A 22,948-nucleotide genomic window follows, 5' to 3' on the forward strand; every position below is an offset into this window, starting at 1 on the left:
ATGGAGATGCTCATTGTCACAGATGGTGTGTAGGTAGGAAAATGAACCTACACTAAAGTACATTGTGTGTTAAGTGTCCTCTATATGTGTCTCCTGAATCGATCCAACCTTGGAGAGGTCGCCTCACCCGCAACTTATTGTGGCATGCTTTATCATTATCCATGTATTATTGCTGTTATAAGCAGGGGCGGCTCCGTCGCAATGGCGGAGGAGTGTTGCCCACTGGCAGAGCCAACAGCTAAAAAATAAAACTATATTTGATTATTGTTTTATTTTTAAGCAGCTGACACAGCCAGCATGTGCAGGGAGGGGCAGGCCGGGGCATGGGAGGGGGTAGGAGGAGTGCTATGTGCACTCTCTAAGTGCGCATATGTGTTTGGTCGGGTGTCTCAGGCCGACCAAAACCCACATGCGCACTAAGGTTTCACCAGCCCAACTGCATTGAGCAGCCAAGCTAGAAAACTCCCACAGACTCCCTGACCTGAGAGGAGCGTCTTGGCCAATGGCCGCACTGCTTTGCAGCGCAGGGATTGGACAGGGAGTCTGATGCAGCCCCAGTGCCTGCTGGAACAGAGAAAAGGTAGCACCCAGTGCAACACGGGACACGCCCATCAACTTAAGATACGTTTTTTCATTTTTTCATTCTCCCCCGTGCTCCCCCTCCCACGCGCCCCCCTACCCCCGCCCCACTACCGGCTGCCACTGGTTATAAGTGGATAGATAAATCATTGCATTTTATCAGATATCGATTTTGAACCATATCCAGGGAACTAGCTAAGGGGAACTCCTAGGGAATACCATGAGTTTACGTTCCTCCTGGACCCCTGCTTTAGTTCAGGTGGAAAGGGGGGGTAGATTTTGTGGCTTTATTCCACAGAATCACACAGATTTACAAGTAAATTTCACCAGATGCATTTTGTGCTATTTTCTTAGTGTAAAATGCATTCTCCTGTCCAATAATTGATGCAAGGATGCATTTTGCCCAAGAAAATAGCTTGTAATTAAGGGTGCACAGTGGGAACTATGTGCTTTCTAAGCATAGAGCCACTGCTCATGGCAGGAACTGGGAGCAGCCCCTCTACGTTTAGAAACTGCACCCCTCGGCGCCCTTACATATTTTCTAAACAGGATGGGATGAGGGAGCTGTCCCTCTATGTTTAAACTTTAATCACCAGTGGCTTTTAAACATACAGGAACAGCTCTCTCTTCCCGCCCCGTTTAGAAATCACTGCAATGCATATCCCTTGGTGCACTTATATACTCTGTAGTAATCACTGCAGAGTATATAAGGGGTCTGAGGGGGGTGCACTGCAGTACATACCCCTCGGTAGGGCCTGCTTTATGGCAGTGCAGCTGGTGCAGTTGCACTAGGCGCTGACCTGTTAGAGAGATTAGAGTTTTGTCTAGTGACAGTTTTCACCTGCCATAAAGTAGCACAGAGGGTTAAGAAGCCTGCTGCAAAGAACTCATACCATGCAGATCACAGAGCTGAGCAGACTAATGCTTTTGTCACAGAGATCCTTTTGTGACGGTATGTTTTTTCCCCCAGTCTTTCATTATCTATTCCTAATGTTGCTGAAATGGGTTTGTTTGGGTAGATATACATTCTTATTAATAAAGTAAGCCTTTACCACAAATTAAATGTATGTGAGAAGGGTGCTATTAAGAGATAAAGGGCGCTTTTGCCTGGTGGTCATGAGGGAATCGGAGGAAGAGGTCATGGGGGTTTGGGTGCCAAAAAAGATTGTTGCACGGGGCGTCTTGAAGAGTATTTAAAACCTTGATGTACCAAGAAACAGATGAATGGCTATCAATATATTTGACACTGAGACTTTAACTTGTATATACCTCATGAATTTTACATTTATGCTATGAAATGTTACATGTTTGCAATTTTGTGTTGATGTACTACGCGCCATTGTCTCACACTCGTACCGTTGATTGTTGAGTTTTATTGTGAATGAGTTTATATTATTAGATGTGTTGTGGATTTTTTCTTCTTTTTTCCATTTTCATTCCATGCTGTTTAGAATATCTCATTAATTGATAGTCTTTAAAGGATAGAATTTGTAATTTATCTACCTGTTAAATTAAATAATCTAATTAATAATCAATAAATAAATAAATATGATAAATATTACATATTCCGTGTTCATTCATGGCCTTTATCATGTAATTACATGAAAATGTATTGGTTGCCAAGGGGTCCTTTATTTGCATTGCCACTAGTGCTAAAGCTGGCCCTGCCCCTCAGCACTCTTACATAATCTTCAGTAATCAGTACACAGTATGTAAGGGCACTGAGGGGTGTGCACTGCACTGCAGTGGTTCCTAAACAGGGCAGGAAGATGGAGCAGTTCATCTTTTTTTTTAAACCACTAGAGATAAAAGTTTAAATACAGAGGGGCTAATCTGTGTTAAAACTAGGGGTGGGCGGAATTTGCGTAGTCGCGCTGCGCAAATCTCTGCGAAACGGTAAGATATTTCTGCAAGCATGCAGAGTTCCGCGAACACTTGGAATTGCTTGTTCTGCCCGTTCGCGAGGCTTTTTTCCTGTTCGCGAACGCTGTTTGTGTTTTTGGGGGGAAATATCTCGCGAACACGCATTTTGAAAGCGCGAACAAGCAAAAAATTCTGCGATGCCGCGAATCGCGGAATTCTTGACAATTCCGCGTTCTCCGTGGACCACAAAATTATCCAAACTCCGCAAGCGGAACGGAATTTACCGCCCAGACCTAGTAAAAGCCCTATTTAGAAACCAAACCACTGCAGATTAATTCCGCTGCAAAAGTTTGTGTTTTCGGGGGGAAATATCTCGCGAACACTCATTTTGAAAGCGCGAACAAGCAAAAAATTCTGCGATGCCGTGAATTGCGGAATTCTTGACAGTTCCGCCTTCTCCGTGGACCACAAAATTATCCAAACTCCGCAAGCGGAATGGAATTTACCGCCCAGACCTAGTAAAAGCCCTATTTAGAAACCAAACCACTGCAGATTAATTCCGCTGCAAAAGTAATGTGAAATTACCAAATTCATCTGATTCTGCTTGCAGAATTTAAAATACCACCCAGGCCTAATACTTACCCAACCTGGTGTGGAAAGGTCGCCGATGATGAGGCATGCCGCAATAAATTGTGAGTGAGGCAACCTCTTCAATATCTTTTGGATCTCTTCAGGAGACACATACAGAGGACAATCAACACACAATAAACTTTAGTGTTGGTTAATTTCCCTGCTTAATCACCATTTGTGATAATGATGGATATTTAGGAGGCCATGCCTGGGTGTCTTCCCTCTTCCTCTCTTTTGATGAATATCTAAAGAGAGGCTGGCATTGATTTTGTTTCCCAGGTTTCAAAATGAGTTTGTAGTCTTGTATGATGGGCCCATGATATCTAGCCAGCGGTCTGGGGTCTAATTGAAAGAATTATTTTTTGTAATCAGTAACTCAATTTTATGAGGGTTTACTTTAAGTAAATTGATGGGCATACGCTATCTGCTCCTAGCAAGGCAGTTGGGCATATGTTTGGTTGAGGAGTTAATTGACAGACCAAAAATCAACTGGGTAAGGCAGCGTACATGTAAAATTGTTTGCTGAATTGCTTGAGTAATTTCACCAAGAGTAACAATTGTATGTTTAAGAAGAGTGGGGACCCAGAGTATCCATTTGGAACACTATCATTTAAAGTCTTTTGGTGTCTTATGTCACTGAAAAATGACTTTAACCATTGCCAATTTGATGTGATAATGCTGATTTCTTTTAGTCTTTAAAGGACAACGGGATGTCAGTAGTGCTGAACGCCACTAAGAGATCAAATAATATCAGGGCTCTGAATCCATTGCCATCCGTAAGACTCCTGAGATCGTCTAAGACTGAGGAGAGCTCCACTTTAGGCCCAGATTAGAAGTTTATTTGTAACAGTTTGTGTCTTTGCTACTGCAGTGTTTCTGTAGAGATGGTGCAGCTAGGGATGTTTGTATTGACTTTATTTATTGAAACAATTTGTCAGTGGATGAGGACAGGCACACCACTGGTTTGGAGGGCAGGTGGTTATTTGAGGTGACTCCACATATTTGAAGTTTGGTTCCCGCTATATGGCTGTATGGACTGCCTGGTACTTTTCTAGCTCTCTTGTTGGCGTAGCAGGGTGGAGGCCTTTCTTGTTCTCCTGCTATAGCCCCACCTACCTAGCTTATTCTGAGGGGTCTTATGCTCACATTCATCACCTAATTGGAGAAGATGGCACACTTTTGCAAGTAGCTGATAGAAGGAGAGGATGTGGCCTACAAGGGGGGAGGAATATATGCTCTCCAGTGCCTAGGAAGGTGGTCAGGGGGTCAGAGGGTGGGCTATGCTCCACTCCAGTAAAATAAAATCTGATGTCCCTGCACCCGGAAACTCCAGGTGCGACAAACACCAGATCACTTCTAATTGGACAATAAAATAGTGCACCAGGGGATCAGGGCACTCAACGGATATCCCCTATGGTAGAAAATGTGGTTATTAGTTGTGCTGTGAATGAGGACTGTTCAAGCAATAGGCCCACAATTTCCCATTAGTGAGAACCAAGCAGCCCATTGTAGCACTCGACTCTCTCCGGGTAGCCAAGCAGAGCAGTCAAAGGCCTACTATGGGAAAGTGGTGTGTGCTAGTGATCATCATTCAATAGCCTGAAACAATAACACTCAATAAATTATTTTCTAGTCATCGCTTTTTCATTAGAAAACATAAGTACATTTATTACACAACACACTACTATATACTGTGCATTAATTTACAAATATAGGCATCAAGCAGATAGAAATATCTTAGATGACATTCTGCAACCACATTTGACCCGTAAAGGGTCATGATCCCCAAAATCTCAGTACGCCATCTACCTCTATCAGATAGAACATCATATTTCAGAATATTTAAAACAGGCCTATTGGCTTTATCATGAGTTCACTATACAAAATATCTGTCAAGCCTATTGGCTTTGTCAGAGGGTTACCACTTTAAAAGACAAATAACCCACATGTTAAAACCATCACCATTTCACTGTAATCCATAACCATGTGTAAATGTAATCAGTAATTGTCAATGAAGCATTTCAACTTTGGTCAGAAATCACTGTAAGTATTACATCATTAGTAAATTATTTGGAATTAACATAACATGTGTCGGTTTCTTTTTTTATATACCTTTGGGTCATATAAAATGAAGCCAGGGACCTAGCCCCAGCTGTTCCCCAGCTGTAAAGCAAAAACTTCAACCTCAGGAGTGCCTAAAATAGGTAAGAAAACGTTTGAGGGTGTCATATATGTTTAGTCTGTCAAACATATAATCACCTTTCAATGGGGAAGGGTGCACACCTCCTGTATTCCTCACAACACTTCTTTACTTTGCTAGGGGTGCCCCTCTGGTGCCATCACAATCCAAGACAAATATATGCAGATGAAGCCCCGCAGGACTTTATGGGGCGCTACCTTGTGGAATCAGTGAATTGTAATGAGATTGCTCCGGCCGCCTTCCTTTGCAGCTGTGCTGCTTCACGCTGCACGTCTTCTTTTTGTTTTGGGTGGGATTTAGTAAGGGGGTGCCCGGTCATACCTATGTACTCTGTCCTCTACTTTTTGGGGAAATGCGGGGAGCCCACTCATGCTCAGCCTGGCGGCCCCCCCAGCACAACTGGCTCTGTTCTCCCCGACACAGAAGCGGGCCTCCTCAATCTCCCTGCCTGTGTCATGCTGGCAGGATGCATTGATTGGGGTGGCCACTCACCCCCTCTAGACAGAGGCAGGAGCGAGCCCTCTATCACTGGGGGGGAGCAGCGGTGCTCCCTCTTGATCCTTTTGCATAAGGGGAGGAGATGGATTCCCAGGCCTCTTTCTCCTTCCTGGGTGGGTGTAACGGCGTCCCCCCTTCCATTTTCTTGACAGGGGCCCAGAGAGGCCATCCTGGGCCCCAGGGGCATACAACAAGTATGGGGATGGGGTCCTTGAGCCTCCGAAACCCTGGGGGGACGGCCCTAAATACGTTCCCTCCTGGGCCCCAAAAACAAAATTACAGAGGCTTGCATCGGCCCCTGTGACCTGACATAGCCTGGGGGTAATTTCAGAGTTTGGAGCAAGACACAACACGCTTCGAGGGTCAAAGGTCAAGAATCTTTAAATGTAGATTTCTGGTGCCCGATAGGATGATTTTAATGATGTTGGGCTCATTCTTCTTGTGGAGAGCTCTAGCCACTTGGAGTAGTATCAGTGGGCCCGTTGCATAGAAAGGGTGCATTCTGCAGGGAGCTCATTTTACTTGCTCCCTATGCCATCTTTTCTCCTTTCCTTCGTCTCTCATGTTTCTCTCTCTTTCCGGGACCCAGAATTCCAGATTTTCCCCCAACCTATCCTTAGGGGGTGTAAGGGAACCAGCTTCCCTGGTCCTGGAGAAACCCACTTGTGCTGGGTTCAGCTGTAGAAAGAGTCCTTAGTACTTTAAGGAAATGGGGGCTTGTCCTTCCATTTGTCCATGGTTGCTGCCCTTGTCACAGTCCCAGTATCCAGGGTCCAACAAAAAGCACTCTTTCTCGATTTGTGGAAGAGTTTTTAAATGGGGGTGGAAGGTTCTAGAAGTCAGACACTACTGGCTAACCTTAGGGTGCGATATCACCCCACCACCCTTGTCCCACCGCTACTGCATAGAATGCTGGAACAATTCAAGATGCCGCCATCCAAAAGTCACTGGTTTCATCTCCTCTGGGGTCCTCATCTCCACCCCTTGATGACATCACTGCCAGGGCCTTTCCCACCAAAACATCACCTCCTGTCTTGGCTCTAGTTGTCAGGGCTTCCTTCTTTGTTCAGTGGGCCTTGACTGTCCCAGCCATTGTGCAATGGGACAGCTAATTAACTGGTGTATATTTTCTTCCCCACCCCTTCCTCCTCAGGAGTTGAAGGAAGCAGTGTTAATTTCTCCTTTCGTGTGGGTAGGCCTTTGCTCCCTCTTCTGGGGAGCAATGTAATTAACTTGGCCTATCAGGGTTACAAAAGGCATCGGCTCTGATCCTAAGCTGAGCCAGAGAAATATGAAAATTCTGCACAACCCACATAGAGTAAATATATCTGCTTGGGACTTGCATAGTCCATCTTGGTGCACACTTCTCACCTCAGCTTGGTACCTCGCTAGACTATGTGGGCCAAAGGGAAGCGAAACTGCACTCTAAGGCAGATTTCCCCCTGTGTATATAATAAAGTGTCCCAGCAAACAAAATAGTAAACCATACTGACATTACCTATGAGTGTCCTACCACAAGTCAATATCTAACCCTGCAGAAACCCCTCTGAGCCAGAATACCTGTGCGCAGTTGCAGGGCTAGGAACAACAGTAGTTTCACAAGTGCAGCCCTCACACGTATTCATGCATAACCAGCCAAGTGCCCCTTGCCCTAGCTACATTGCAGCAACCTTATCTTAGAAGGCAGACACTGGTGGTAAACATGCACAGTGCACTTACTGTGTGATTACCGTGGGTGAGACACAAGTATTGAGACTCACCCACACTAAAGAGTTCAAAACCGGGTGATCAAAAAGCAAAACATCTAGGTGTACTAAATGTGCACAACCCATTTTGCAACACCTGTCATTAGTAAAATAGTATATTTTGTTCACCAGCACGCTACGGATAGTGTTCCCCACTTTATTCCTGTTTGTTTTTTTGCTTCTTTGTTATTGTCCTGACCGCTAGCTTTTCCTTCCCATTTTGTATTTAATTAAGGCAAGAAATAGTCGCCTTTCCATACCCCATGTATTAGAAATACATACACAAGAAAGATGACGATGTGATTCTTCATTTTTTGTTCATTCAGCTAGAGTTCTATTTTCTCTCTTTTTCGTCCTTTTTTATGTTTACCCAGCAGACTTTGTTCTTGCGAACATTCTTGACCCCCGTTTGCCGCCTGAGATCAGAGATTCTTCTTGCCTGTGTCCTCACTTGGACCTATTTGCAACTACTTGATTCCCCACAGGTGAGCGTAAAAACGATCATTCTGCCCTCCTTTTTCCCTCTGAACTAACTTTTACCACTAGAAACAACGGTGTTAATAAAGTATACTATATGCTCTTTCTCTTCTCCCTGGAAAACAGGACTCGTCAGTGTTCACGTTGTTCTATTGAATAATGCAATTTCTCACTAGACATTAATGTTTAAACAAATTCTTCTATGATGTTTGAGACTTATGACATATGACCTTGTGCTGTTTAGTCCTCTATTTGAAACCAATGATGTTATTAAATGATACTTGAATTGCTCTCTCTTTGTTTGATTTGATTTGCTTTTCTTATTTTTGTTAGGTCCCAGCTAAAACGCCAAAACCATTTCCTTGTTCGCCCTGAGGAAGGTGGCACCTGCATTTCGGTGCGTTCACCGAAACGCGCGTCAGCGCTCCCAAGGGGTCCACTTAAGCCCTAAATCTTGTATTTTGAACATGCTCTCTTTAGCACAGCATTGAATGCTCATATGCTTTTACTTATATATTGATTTACGAGGCAAATTTCTTTTGGACCCCCACTTGATGAGTGGCATTTTTATGAGTAGATGTATGAGTTTTGTTTTTAAGGTGTGATATGATACCGGTATAAGTGTGTATGTCTGTATGTGCGTGATAGTGAGTGGGACCTTTCTGTCATTATTATTTGTATTGTGGCTCACGATATTGTGTTTGTTATAAACTATTGAGGATTTCACTCACCTCTCGAATCCCTCTGTCTAAATTGATTAAAATAAAAAATAAAAATACAAACAAATCTTTCTTTGATTATGCACTGAAATTTCCTTGCTCTATATAGGTCTTGTTTAAGTGTCAGTATATTTATGATATGATATGATACATTGTACATTTAGAAAAAAATAGGTAGAGTACCTTTCTTTCTCCGTTGAGTTTCTTTCCCCTGTGTCTCTACCTTCATCCTTCTACAGGGGTTCCCCTTGTTATATTGGTTATACCCGCAAATAACGCCAGGCTCTCTGCCACATTCATAATTACTGACCCTGGGGCTTAGAACCCCCTTGGACAATTGTGGTTTTACCAACTGCACTATCAACTTGATTAGGTTAGTTTCCCTTCCAGTTTTCGGATTCCTGGCATGACCACAGCCTGCCTTATACTACTAAATGCTATTTTTCTCAGTACCTGGGACTTAGTATCCCACTATATTATTCACACCATAGGCACTCATCTGTATGTATGCACCCTAGGATTCACTTACACCGTTCTCGCGCCTAATTCCTTTTTTTTTTCTAAATTGTATTTCTTCTTCCCCCCTCTTTTTATTTCCTCCTCCCTTACCCCCTCCACTCTCCCTTGTCTTTATTCCTCATTTCAGCAGGCATCCTTCTTAGGCAACACAATCCTTTTGTCCTGATGATGATCCCACTATTACATGAGGGATGGAAACGCTGTCGACTTTAGCACCTTGACACGGAATTGTTTATCATAGCTATTGTATATCGGTTCAATGGTGCCTTTACTATGCTTCTGGCCTAACTGTTGATTGCATCTTGGCCATATTTGTTTATGCCTGAGCTCTTTTAACTTCATTTCTCGACACTACCCCACTTTCTTTTGTGTTTTATCCTTGCTATTTATAATGTAAATAAAAAATGTTCAACTCTCCACAGGAATTCTATGACACAGTCTGCATTATATCACTGTGTTAATCCTTTCTATATATCTGTGCTGACTGATCCTTTATAATTATTAGTAAAATAGTGGAAGCCAGATCCAACAAAGTATTCTTGTTAAAGGTTCAAATCCCAAACAAGACCAATGACTTTGAAACAGTCAATATGTGCATTGAATTCTGGAAAAAACAGCTTTTACTCTGTCTTTTGAAAATGCAACTGGCAGGCCTCTGAGAAATAGTGATGTCTCCTGAGAGCATTGCTTCATGTTAGTAATCGCTCACTGACGTAATCGCTAGAGAATTGTAAAGCAATTATGTTTTTGTTGGGATTGTGACAGCATAACTTGCCTTCAGCTATCCATTTGCTTGGGTCAGATTGTTTACTTCTTTACATTTTTATAACTGCATGACTAATGATTTCCTTGTACAACCTGAATTCTCTTAAAAGGCATGTCCAGTGCTTAAGGTTAATTTAAAAAAAATGCCTTGGCAAAGTAAATGCTTCAACTCATGATCATTAGAGGCTAATTCACAAAGATATGTTCAACTAACCATATATACACAAAATTTAAGTTACTCACGTCCACAAATTCACAAAACATCTCCGTTATATGCATGAATGTATTGCGCATTCCATAAAATGTGCACTAAAATACATAGTGTAAACTTACATGTGTAAGTTACTCACAAGTGTAAGTTATCTTTGTGACTAGCCCTGTGAGAAATTGCGTTGCTGATCGAGGAGGGTGTGAGCCCTTCTCAAGCAGCAGCCACAATAACTGTCAGGGTTGAACACATAAGTCACTAAATTACCAGTGCTCATCCCTCTGGTAGCTTGGCGCAAAAACAGTCAGGTTTAACTTAGAAGCAATGTGTAAAGTTTTTATGCATCACACAAACAAAAATAAATTGAAAACACAATACAAGAGAAATTCCACACCAATTTTGAAAAATAGGGTAACATTTTAAATTGACACCAAAATAAGAAAAATTCAATCAGAAGAACCGAAGATATGCAATTTAAAATATTTAGATAAATGTAGAGCCTAAAAGCACAAAGCACAACTCTCGGTTATCTGGTCGTGCTTAACCGAGGTAAAGGCACAAGTTCAGGCCACCCATGATGGAGTGTGGGCCGGACACAGGGACCAGGTTAGTTCCACTGAAAGAGTTCTCTTCTAAAATTCCAGCATGAAGAGTCCAGTTCGCAGTGGAGGGGACTACGAGGAGCAGCAAGAGAATTGCAGATAGTCGTCACTGTAGCCTTGAATTGATGGTCACCGCAGGCTGTCGTCGTTGTAGCACGAAGTGCAGATCTCACTTTGCCGATCATTGCTGTAACTGTAACGTGAAGAGCCGGACCACTGGAACTACATGCTGGTGGTCATCGAGGGGCGACAATATTTTGGCGAAGTCATGAAGAGCCCCCAAATTCAGGATTCCACCCTTTTTTGTCAGATGAGTGCACTCGGATGCCAACCAAGGGTCCAGGACCTAGGGAGGCGCCTCATGGTGAGCAGAGACCTACTCTAGCAGAGGCCAGAAGGGCTCAGGCAGGTCCATTTACAGGTCCAGGCCAGTCCTGTTGCAGCAGGTCAGCTGGGTAGTTGCAGTGAGGCCTCTGGAGCTTGTTGTGGCCCAGAACAGGAGGTCAGTCAGCTGACCCTGGTATTAAGGGAGCAGGTCCAGTCTTTTTTCTTAGAGGGCAAAGCAGGCCTCAAGCAGCAGGAACGTCCTCTGGCAGCGAGGCAGTCTTTCTTCTGTAGTATCCACAGGTCTAGGAGTATACAGAAGAGTGGGTCTCTCAGAACAAAATGTATACCCAGTGCCAGTTTGAAGTGGGAGACACTTCTAGGCTTTCCTCCCACATCTGTTTCTGGAATTGTATTCCTCCCTGCTTGGTTCCAGAACACCTGAAGTCACAAAAGGCTAGTTTGAAGTTCTTTGTGCGTGTGTGCTGAGGTAGCTTCTTTGAAGTGCAAGTGTGATAGGTGGCAGTGACATCTGTGCCTCTCCTATTAGGTCAGAATGGCCCAACTTTCCAACACCCAGTCCCCCTTTGTGATACTGTCTGGGAGGAATACACAAAAGCCCACTACACCTAGTTATGTACCCAGGATACAGGCTGCAGGCACCAAATGGTTAGGACAAGACAATGTCAACTTTCTAAAAGTGGCATTCACAGAATTGTGACTTAAGATCCAACCATACTGTTAAAGATAATTTTGAATTGCAATTCTCTAAAGACCAAACATAACATTTCGATCTGTTCCCAAGCAAATGATATCACTTATTAAATGGAACAAGGTAACCCAATGTTATCCTATGGGAGAGGTAGGCCTTGCAGGAGTGAAAAACAAATGTAACAGTTTTTCAGTACAAGCACATGTACAACTTAAAAATAAATGTCCAACTCTTTGAATACAATGCACCCTGCCCTATGGGCTGTTTAAGGCCTAACCTAAGGGTGACTTATATGCATTAAAAAGGGAGTTTTAGGCTTGGAAAAGGGTTTATTTGGCCAACTTGGATTGCAGTTTAAAACTGCATACAGGCTGCAGTGGCAGGCCTGAGGCATATTTTAAGGGGCTACTTAAGTGGATGGCACAATAAGTGCTGCAGAACCACTAGAAGCATTTAATTTAAAGACCCTGGGTACATGTTGTACCACTTTAGTGGGGAACTACAAGTAAATTAAATATGCACAAGCACTTTAGCACAAGTTATCAGGGGTAAAGTGCTCAAGTCCTAAAAGCCATCAATAACAGGATCAGAAAACGAAAGGGATGAAGGCAAAAAGCATGGGGTGACCTTGCACAGAAGGCCAAGTCCACCATGATCAATAGTATTTATTGCCTTTTTCCAGATGTAGTTTTAGCAGAATCGGAAACTACCTAATTGTGGATACCGCCAATCCTCCAAGTTTGTGAGTGTCCTCTGCAATATAGAGAGCAGCCCCTCCCTCAAAAAAGGGCTTAATCCTACCTATAACCCCAAAATCACAAATGTGGTTATCCTACCACTCGTCTGGCTTGTTTGTATTTGTGCGTGTATTTTTCTACTTTAAAATTTCACAAATGCAGATTCATAGTATTAGGATGTGGAATTTGCTTTCACCAACTGCTTTTTTCGTAAATCAGGCAAGGAGTGCAAAGAAAGGGTTTTGGTGTTATTAAGAATAGATAGATTAGATGTGAATTTTGAAAGCATGGGTTTCCAAATAAAATGTGGACTTAAACATACAACTTTTCCTCTCTTTTTTTACCTTTCCCCCCCAATTTATAACCTAATATATGTTTCCAGTGGCCCAAATGGGCAGCTACTAGGACAATATGTAGAAATGAATTTGATATAATAGAACACAGTGGTGTAGGTAGTCTTTGGCAACCACTGAACATGACAATCCTGATTCCTCAGGGATTGTGGAAAACAGTACAGTATGTTTCGCTCAGACACTCGTGCTTGCCTTCTCTCCGAAAATACACAGGATGGCGATTCGGACGTTTCAATAAGTATTTATTGGTCCAGCGACAGCCTAGTGTAAAACATATGTGCTGTGACAATTAGGAGACAGAAGCATACGAAAGAGATTGCTACTACCAATATAGTAAATAGTAGATATATTTCTACCATAGTGCTAATAAGATAAACATAAGCAGCTCGGATAAAAACAGTAGCACTTGCATATTCCTAAAATGCGCGCCCTAAGTAATTTTGCAAAAATTTACCTAGCCTAACCTGGATATGTAGGTGTATGCATGTACAGCTATGTGTATCTGTAGCCAAGAAACCCCCAGGGAAGAACCAGCCCCCTCACCTGATGGTTGTGAATGAAGGACCCCGTCTCTGCGTTGACGATGACAACCCACAAGGGATGTCAGAGCGCTGCTTGTTGGAGATTCGGCATGCAGGACCCCCGTCTCAGCTTGGAAAAAATTCTCCTCTAATTTGTAGGGGAGAGTGAGGGTCTTTTATACTAAAGTGGTCACTCCAGGGTTTTTTCTAGAATCGATATGTTTTAAAAACAATCATGGGCGTTCTGAAAACAATCCTAAATGATATGAAAACAATCACTGATACTTTTCCAAACAAGTGTGATCATGCACAGCTGGCTGTTGGCCAAGGATGAAAAAAAGTGGTGACCCTTATACAGAAATAATTCTGCCGTGCCTGGGGACATGTTTATGTACGTCAGGTGCAAGGATTGTGATAGAGGACCGAGAGCCTGGGATTGAAGAGACAGGAGCAAGCTACTAGGTAAAAGGTCACCTGCTTAGAATTGTTATTGTCTTGTGGATGGGACAAATATATGTAATAGGGGTATACACGACTGGACTAGCCTAAAAGTCATGACAATAGCACTGACCAGGAAGAAAGGGAACAGTGGCTTTTAAATTGAGTAAGTGACACTATTAAGTGTCAGAGAAGAGGATATAGAATCCCTTTTATTTCAGGTCCCATTTTGTGACACCTAATATGATCTTGGAGAATGTCTAATGGTCTAATGGCCTGTGCTGAGATTGCAGCGACCTCAAGGCCTTGAGAAACAAAGGAAATCATGAGACTATGAGTGCATTGCTGTTTCAATTCTGTTGCAGAATATTTCATAAGTGAATTTCCAAATATAGCTAAATGTCTGTTGTTGATTAATGATTGGCCAAAAAACCCACACCAGATCCAATACTTCTAAATTAATTGGAGTGACTAAATCTAGTGGTCCACCGGCCAAACGGAAAAGGGGCGCTAATAACAAATCTAATACCCTCTGTTGCCCCGTCAATTGTAATAAACCGGCATTACAAACAATTGTTGTATCTAACACTGAGTCGGTGGGCACCCAAACTGACGAGCCTACTCCTACTCTTCATAGTAAGGACGATATCATGTCAGCCTTGGAGTCGGGTTTAAAAGCCATTGTTAGCCACTCTAAGGCCTTATTTGATACACACCTTGCCCCTTTAAACAAGAGACTTTTACGCATGGAACAATTGTTGACCCGGGAGCTAGCCCCTGTTTCATCGGCTGCTGATTGTACCTCCCTACCTACTTTGATGCATCCATCGGGGGGCTCTGACAACCTAGGTACCGGGACAGCCAATGCTAACAACAGTACTCAGCACTTGCACTCACATAATGGTGCATCACAACATCTCCCGCCGATCGTCCTGCCTCTTTCATCGGACATTGATGCCAGACCACGGCCCATTGCACGACCTACAGTGAAGACTTTGCCCAGCACCGTGACTTTGAACCTCCCCCCTGCATCATACCCTTACGTTATAATTTTAGCCGGAGTCCCCTGTTTGCCTGACACAAAGAAGGAATCATGGGTGGACCTTCGTAACAAATGCGTGGACTGGTTAAGGAAACATAAGGGCTTTGAACCAGTCAGATTGCATGAAATTATAATGGTGCGGAGAGTGGGATGGGTGGGCAATTTGGCCAAAAACATCAATGGGGATTGCATTGTCATAAATTTTTCCAGACCTCATATTGTTCAGTCTTTAATGCGCTCCCCTGAGTTATTGCCAGGGCTTACGACGAACATATGCATGTTTTCCCTTGGCCATTTTTATAAACCTATCTCTAATAATTGTGTGACTACACCTATGGCCCTCCCTCTGGCTAATCGTTTCTTGGCTCTGTCTGATTTAGATGTCCCTGATTGACAACCAAGACCGAGTAATGAATCTCTTCTCCTGTTGCTGATCGAGGGCCCTACTCCGCTGTTAGTATCTGTACCTGTCCTCCCTGATGATTTTGTTAAGTCATCAGAGTGTACAGTACCAAGGACGGGTACCTCAAATTCCTTAAATATTATAAGTTGGAATATAGCAGGCCTCAAGCAAAGGCTTCTCGACCCTGGGTGGGTCAACTTTATCCAGAGTCAGGATATAATTATGTTACAGGAGACGTGGGCTACTGCGAACTTACATGTTAATGGGTTTCAGTGCTACAATATTCTTGCCACTAAACCTAGAATGGGCCGCCCCTCGGGAGGTTTATCCATTTGGATCAACATCTCTGTTGGAGGCTCCTCCAGGGCCTTGCAGACGAACAATCAAAATTTCCAGGCTATCTTATTTAAACAGAAAACTAGTCTTTTTCTGGTCAATTTTTATAACAATGATTTTAGTTTATCATCTAATTTACATTTTAAGAACCTTTTTAATTTTATTACCACTTTGGAGTCTAGGGCCGATTTTAATGATACCTCTGGCCTCGTATTGGGTGGTGATTTTAATGCTAAACTAATCGATTATTGCCCAACTATTAAGGACTGCAATTTGGGCTCGGGGTGCCAAAGGGGTGTAGAATTAACTACCTTTTTGAGTACACATAACTTGGAGAATGTTATGGACCGTTTCCCTACCGTCCCACTAGTGCCCACATTTAGAGGAAGAGACTGCTCCTCAACAATTGATTACATTTTCATTTCCCCTGGGCTGGCAGATTGTATTAGTAAGGCTATGGTTATTCCAATGTCCCAAGGGGACCATAATCCTATCAAGGTCAGCCTGAAGATCATCCATCGACCAGTTTACAATAAGGAATGTGGTGCCAGGGACCTCTCCACTGGTTCAAACAATTACAGATTAAAATGGAGGGGCATTAATGTCAAGACAACCGTTCAGACTCTGGTCAAAGATAACCTCCCTCTTTTCCTCTCATGTTTGTCTGATTTAAGCCCTAACCCTGGGGCAGTAAACAACTTTGTTAAGATCTGCTCAGCTCTTCGAGCACAGCTTACGATCCCACTGCGCGCCTCTACAGACAACCAGGGATGGTTCGATCATGAGTGTTCTCTGGCCAACCGTGACTTGCGACTAGTCTTATCTGCTAGCCCGAGGAATCTCTCTGACGTAAAAAACGCCAGGACTCGATACAAACTGGCTATAAGTAAAAGGAAGGAGGAGATCCTCGAGGAACGCTGGGAGGTACTAGCGCAAACAGCCGCCCGGGGAAGGGGGGACATCTTCTGGGGTGCTGTTAAAGATCTGCGTTGCTCAGGCCAACTTGCAACTCCAATGGATTGCACTATCCCTGGAGCTGCATGGGTGGACCATTTTTCTAAGATCTACGCGACCCCACCCTCTGGGGCAGCAACCCCAATATTTAATAGCCCCCAACGGGCCGATATATTATTATCTGAGGTGGAAGAGGCCATCGCACAGAGCGCGGGGAACAAAGCCCCTGGCCCAGATGGCCTCCCAATCGATATTATTAAGACTCACCCTGACTTATGGGCACCACTTTTGCTGAATGTTTTTAAGAACTTAATTTTTACTTCTCCACCACCATCAACCTGGTCATCTAGTATAATAGTGCCTATCTTTAAGAAGGGCGACCGTTCCCAACCGGCATGTTACAGGCCTATCTCCCTTATTGATAACACTTTAAAGATTTTAGGGAGAGTATTGTACAATAAAATTTTATCATGGGCCGAGGATAACCAAATTTTAGAGAGCTGCCAGCTGAGTTTCCGCAATAAAGTTGGAACCGCAGAGCAGTGTCTTAATCTGAACCTTATTTTGGGCAAATACACCGTAGCTCGTAATTGCCCAATTTATCTGGCCTTTATGGACCTATCCACCGCTTTTGACCTTGTCAACAGGTCATTATTATGGAAGGCCTTATTAGATTACGGTCTGGACGAATCCTTGGTACATTTCCTGGCCTATTTGCACAGAGATTTGAAGGCCTGTGTCAGGATTGGTATTGGGGGCGAGGTCTCTGAGCTAGTTAGAGTTAATAGAGGGGTTAGACAGGGCTGCGTCCTTGCTCCCCTATTATTTATAATATATATCAACGGCCTTCACAAACACCTGGTTTCTCTAACTACCGATGTCCCGACCATAAAAGGTAATCATCTCCCCGCTCTGCTTTACGCAGATGATGCGGTCCTTATGGGGCGCACCCCAAATGCTTTACGTATCTTAGTGAATGGCTTTGTTGCACACATGGATTCCCTAGACTTGAAGACCAATTTTAAAAAGTCTTTTGTAATGTCCTGTGGCCCGAAGAGGCGTCATATTGGCAGTATAGTCGTGGGGGCTGAAAGATTGGGCTCTACTAGCAGTTTCCCGTATTTGGGCGTGGTCTTTGCTGCGAACAACTCCTGGAGTGGGCATATAGCCCACGCCAGGAGTAAGTTCTCAAAGTCCATTAACTCCATTTTGAGCCTCCCCCGTCCAAAATTAACCGGGGCATTGCCTGCTATCCTAAAAATATACAAAACTCAATGTGTCCCGGTTGCTACTTATGGTGCTGAGGTTTGGGGAACTGCTAGTTGTTCCGATTTAACTACCGAGGAACATAGATTTTGTAGGAAACTTCTCTGTGTTCCCATCACTTCCCCACATTTTATATGTCATAGGGAATTGGGGTTGCATTTTATAGGGGATTTTATTCGTGCACGCCCAGCCCTTTTTTGGCTGGCGATTTGGAAAAATCCTGCCGCCATTTTGACTAGGGATATCATCGAGGATTGTTTACGCTGCGACAGGGGCCAGGCCATCCCCTGGTTATATGGGGTGTCTAGCGTATTCCACAGTGTGAACCTTGAAAATATCTTCCTAAAACCTACTACCACTGTGCTCCCCACCAAATGTGAACTTAAAAAAGCACTCTATATGTTATTTGACGTGGAAAGGGTAGCAAGGGAGTCTTTGAAACCTAGTGTCCGTGGATATCTAGCCCGTAATCTTACAATTCATCCGACACCCAGCTATTTAACTCTCCCGTTGAGCCATTGGGAGCGTGGCCTCATATTTCGCCTTAGGGCAGGCACTATTAAATATGCACTTAGCTTTCCCTTATGGAATTTTAATGACCATTGTGCTGAGCCATGCCCCTGTGACTCTCAGAGTAGGCAAACGATTTTACATTTTCTATTTTTTTGTAAATTTTATATGAAGTACATTAAATGGTTTTTAACTCCGTATTTTAAAAAACTAAAACCCCTTAGCCTGGAACTTGCATTCTCAATGATTTTGTCCCTGGATGACGATGAACTTGTCTTTCGGGTGAGCTCTTTTCTAAAAACTGCGGTTCGCGCCCGGTTAACAATGTCCTAAAGTAATATGGTTTACTCCCCATGCGCAAAACTGCATTTTCTGTTTTATTGTATGATTTTATAAATGTTCTGTCTTTTTTTTTTTGTACTTTTATGGATTGTAATGATCCGAATAAAGTTTTCATTGATTGATTGATTGATTGGATAAATATTTGGAAAGTCCCAACACCGGGTGATTACCAAATAGCTGTGTTAAATAGACAAAAGGTATATAAAGATATAAAAACACATGAATTATTGTGCTTTAGGTTAGCCACCAATGGAGACTGTCCCTACGCTGCTGCGTTCCATTAAATTATTACTTCGCACTTGACTGCAAACTTGTATTGGTTATATTTATTATTAGGTTTCTACAGGAGCGGATAGGGAGCATGATACATAGTACTCACACTGTGCGCACGTATGATTTCAGCACATGTACTAAACAGTATATTTTGGCAAATGTACTAGAATTGTGAGCCCAGTAGAATCTAAAAACCTCACAATTACCACAAAATAAAAATAGGTAAATGATTTCAGTTAGCACATTTTTTTTGTTGCAGATTTATATAACGCAAACTCGACCCAAAGGTATTCGAGCGCTTTACATGAGCACCAGTTATGTTACACAAGGACACATTAATTGTTGGTAGGCAGGGGGAGATTAAGTGATTTGCCCAGAATCACAGGATGTTGAGCCAAGGCTCGAACATTGTTCCCCACCTCCAAAGTTGGCAGCTCTAGCCGTAACGCTACATCCGCTTCCCTTGCATTGGTTATTTGCCCATAACTATAAATCATTGTGTAACTGAAAAACACTCATGCACCATGAAATGAATCAGGCACAAGCATCTCATGTTACTGGGTGCTGTTCTTCAAGCCATCCCGGATGCTCCTGGAACACAGAATACATGCAGGGATCTTTTAGGGTGCAGCGCCACCAGTCATTACGTGGGAACCTTTGAGTAATATGGCACAAGCAAATGGGTCTACTCTGGTGCAGCACTATAGGATGTTCCTAGAAGCTGTTGTTATATGTAGCACATGGAATGGCTCTGCTAGGGTGTATTACAGTGGGTCGTTACTAGAGTTTGCAGTCCACCCTATTGTATTGTATTGTATTGTATTGTATTGTATTGCACACTTGTATAGCGCAGACTGTCACCCTACGGGTATCCTGGCGCTTTAACCTAGACAGATGGAATCAACAAAACCGGGCCTGATTATTAGCGGGGAGCATTACTCTCATTCCTGGGAAATAGCCAGGTCTTCAAACTCTTTCTGAAACATAGCAAAGAGTTAGCTTGTCTGATGCTCTGAGGTAGCTCATTCCAGAGGCGTGATGCTGCTGTGCTGAAGGCCCTGCCTCCCATCCTGGATTTCTTGAATCTGGTAGTTGTTACCAGATTTACGCTGGAAGAGCGAAGATGTCTAGTAGGCTTGTACCAGGTAAATCTCTCTTGCATGGATAGAGGGCCCATACTATGCAATGCTCTATATACAATGCATAGAGATTTAAAGCTGACTCTGTCCCTAATGGGCAGCCAGTGAAGATCTCTCAGAGCCATTGTGGTAGAGGAGCTACGCTGCGTGTTAAGTGCCAGCTTAGCTGCTATAGACTGGACTCTTTGCAACCCCTGAAAGATGTATTGTGGAACACCCAGATACAAGGAGTTGCAGTAGTCCAGTCTACACAGAATTATGCTCCTTACCACCAGGGGTCTAGCCTCATTGGGTAGAAGTGGAAGAATCTGCTGAAGCGCTTTTAGCAGGGCAAGGCACACACTGATCGTTTTATTAGCCTGTGACATCATTTGAAGATTTCCATCAACCAAGACACCCAGGTTACGTACTGTTTTGACTGGGACCAGGGGGTCATCCTCCGGAGTGAGTTTAAACTCGCACGGTGAGAGCTGTGTCATTCTAGCAGCAGAGCAATATACCATCTCCGCTTTCCCCCCATAGAGCTGCAAAGAGTTTACTTTAAGCCAGCCAGAGACCCGACGCATGCATTCCTGGAAGGTGTCCATGGACACCGCATGCTTCCCTTCCAGCGAAAACACCAGTTGAGTGTCGTCGGCATAGTTGACCAAATCAATCCCATATGATTTTATAATGGGAATCAGAGGGCGTAGGTAAATATTGAAGAGGATGGGGCTTATTGCCGAGCCCTGAGGCACTCCATGACATACCGAAGACTTGGGAGAGGCAAACGGTGTCATGGTTACAACCTGTTGTCTTTCTGACAAGTACGATGGCAGCCATTTCAGGGCACGACCTTTCACACCAAGTCTCTCCATCCTTCCTATCAGCACTGCGTGGCTTACCGTGTCGAATGCGGCCAACATATCCAGTAACACTAGCACCGATGAGTTACCATTGTCGGCTCGAATTCGCAGATTATCCAACACGGTTGCCAAAGCAGTTTCCGTCCCATGACCTGGGCGGAAACCAAACTGATCCCTGTCCAGTAGATGGTTATCTTCAAGATAACTCGACAGAGACTTGCTGACAGCCTTTTCCAGAATTTTTATATGATAAGGCAGGAGAGATATAGGCCTAAAATTAGCTGGGTTTGTTGGGTCCATAGAGGGTTTCTTAAGCAGGGGGGTTACCACTGCCTGCTTCCATCCCTCTGGGACCACTCCTTCCTCCAAGGATTGGCAGCAAATCAGTCGCATCCATGGGAATACTTCTGGTCTATACTCCTTCCAGATCCTATAAGGAAGGGGGTCTAGGGGGGACCCAGAAGATACACTTTGAGCGAGACTATTAAAGAGCTCTTCAGTGAGAGGTTGAAAACACTCAATTGATGTTTCTGGCCAAGATTCCTCATCTAATATCTGGGATAATGCATCCTGGCTGCTAGCATTACCCAGATCAAGCCCCCCAACAATTTTGGCGATCTTTTCATCAAAGAAAGTGGCGATTTTGTCGCATAGTTTCTGTGATGCAACCACTTTATTGCCCGTACAAGCGGGACTGGAAAGATCTCTTATGATATTAAAAAGAGCTTTTGTACTGTTAAGTGCTTGTAGAATGGAGCTGGCATAGAAAAGTGCTTTATACTTGGTGATGGTCCCCTTATATTGACCCGGCACTAGTTTCAGCAGTTTCCTATCTGTTTCTAGGTAGGATCTTCGCCACCTCCTCTCAGCCTGTCTGCAAGTATTTCACATTAATTTCAGCTCCTCACTAAACCAGGGAGCTGAGGGTTTCCATCTATTCTTTATCCTTTTCATGGGGACATGCCTATCTAGGATATTGGTGATGTAATTACAGTAGGTTTGGTAGTTCTTATCCACTGAGTCACCTGGAGCAAAGAGGGTCTGATTGGGAAATATTGGGTCTGTTCTATCTTTTGACAGTTTATTTTAGTAATACCTATGCAGCCTCAGTTGCTGTCCCGTTGCAGCAGGGGCCAGGATGGCATCTAAGACCCTCATTCCATCTGGGCTGGTAAGGGTGATGGGGGAGGTAACAGGATCTGGTCCATAAATGCCATACATGACCAAACTATGAATTCTGACAAACACAGAATAAGGGCGCCAGTTGAATCACAAATAAATTTGTTAATATGAAAGCAGAAAATAAGTCTTTAAAAAGTATGACATCTTACCTGGGGTATTCAAACACTTGATCCGTTCACCGCAAATATTTGGAGAATCAAAGCATTCATCTCTATCCTGCAATTGACACATTAAATAACGACATTATTGTATTATTCTTGCCTATGCAACAGGTCAGCACATTTAGAGACTACGGTGTCTTTTGAGTAGTGGCACGTCTTCAACATCATTTGCACCACAGACATTCTGGCCCAAATTCACCAGGGTTTAGCGTCGGGTTAGCGTTACTTTTTGAATGCTAACCTGACGCTAAGCCTATTTGGGGATTAACAAACAAACGCTAATTGGTATTAGCATTGATTTGCATGGAAAAGTAACACAAAGCAGCACTAAAAGCTGTTTTGCATTACTTTGAGTCAAGGGGGCGTTACATTGGTGTTACACCATGCAACTACCCATGCTTTCTGATGCTAAACCCTATCTACTAACATTAGCACACAGGATTTAGCGACAAAAATTAATGCCGCTGTAAAGCAGGCGTTAAGAGAAGAAATGTTTTCATTTCTCCTTTATTTTCCGACTTAGCATGTGTGCTGCACTGTGAAGCATACATGCAAAGTAGGAATAGCTTTTAAACTTGTCTAGACATGGTATTTTGTACAGGAAG

General features: G+C 43.4%; 1 protein-coding gene across 1 annotated transcript in view; it reads right to left on the reverse strand.

Moving 5' to 3' along the window:
- LOC146789531 (uncharacterized) overlaps window positions 1-22,948 on the reverse strand; it is a 135,921-nt gene that overhangs the window by 12,817 nt on the left and 100,156 nt on the right. Inside the window, exon 4 of the mRNA XM_085631698.1 lies at window positions 22,332-22,398. Within this exon, the coding sequence (XP_085487824.1) occupies window positions 22,332-22,398 (67 nt within the window). The remainder of the gene's footprint in view (window positions 1-22,331; window positions 22,399-22,948) is intronic.

This window comes from Triturus cristatus, chromosome 10, assembly GCF_964204655.1.
Source record: "Triturus cristatus chromosome 10, aTriCri1.1, whole genome shotgun sequence".
Lineage (NCBI taxonomy): Eukaryota > Metazoa > Chordata > Amphibia > Caudata > Salamandridae > Triturus > Triturus cristatus.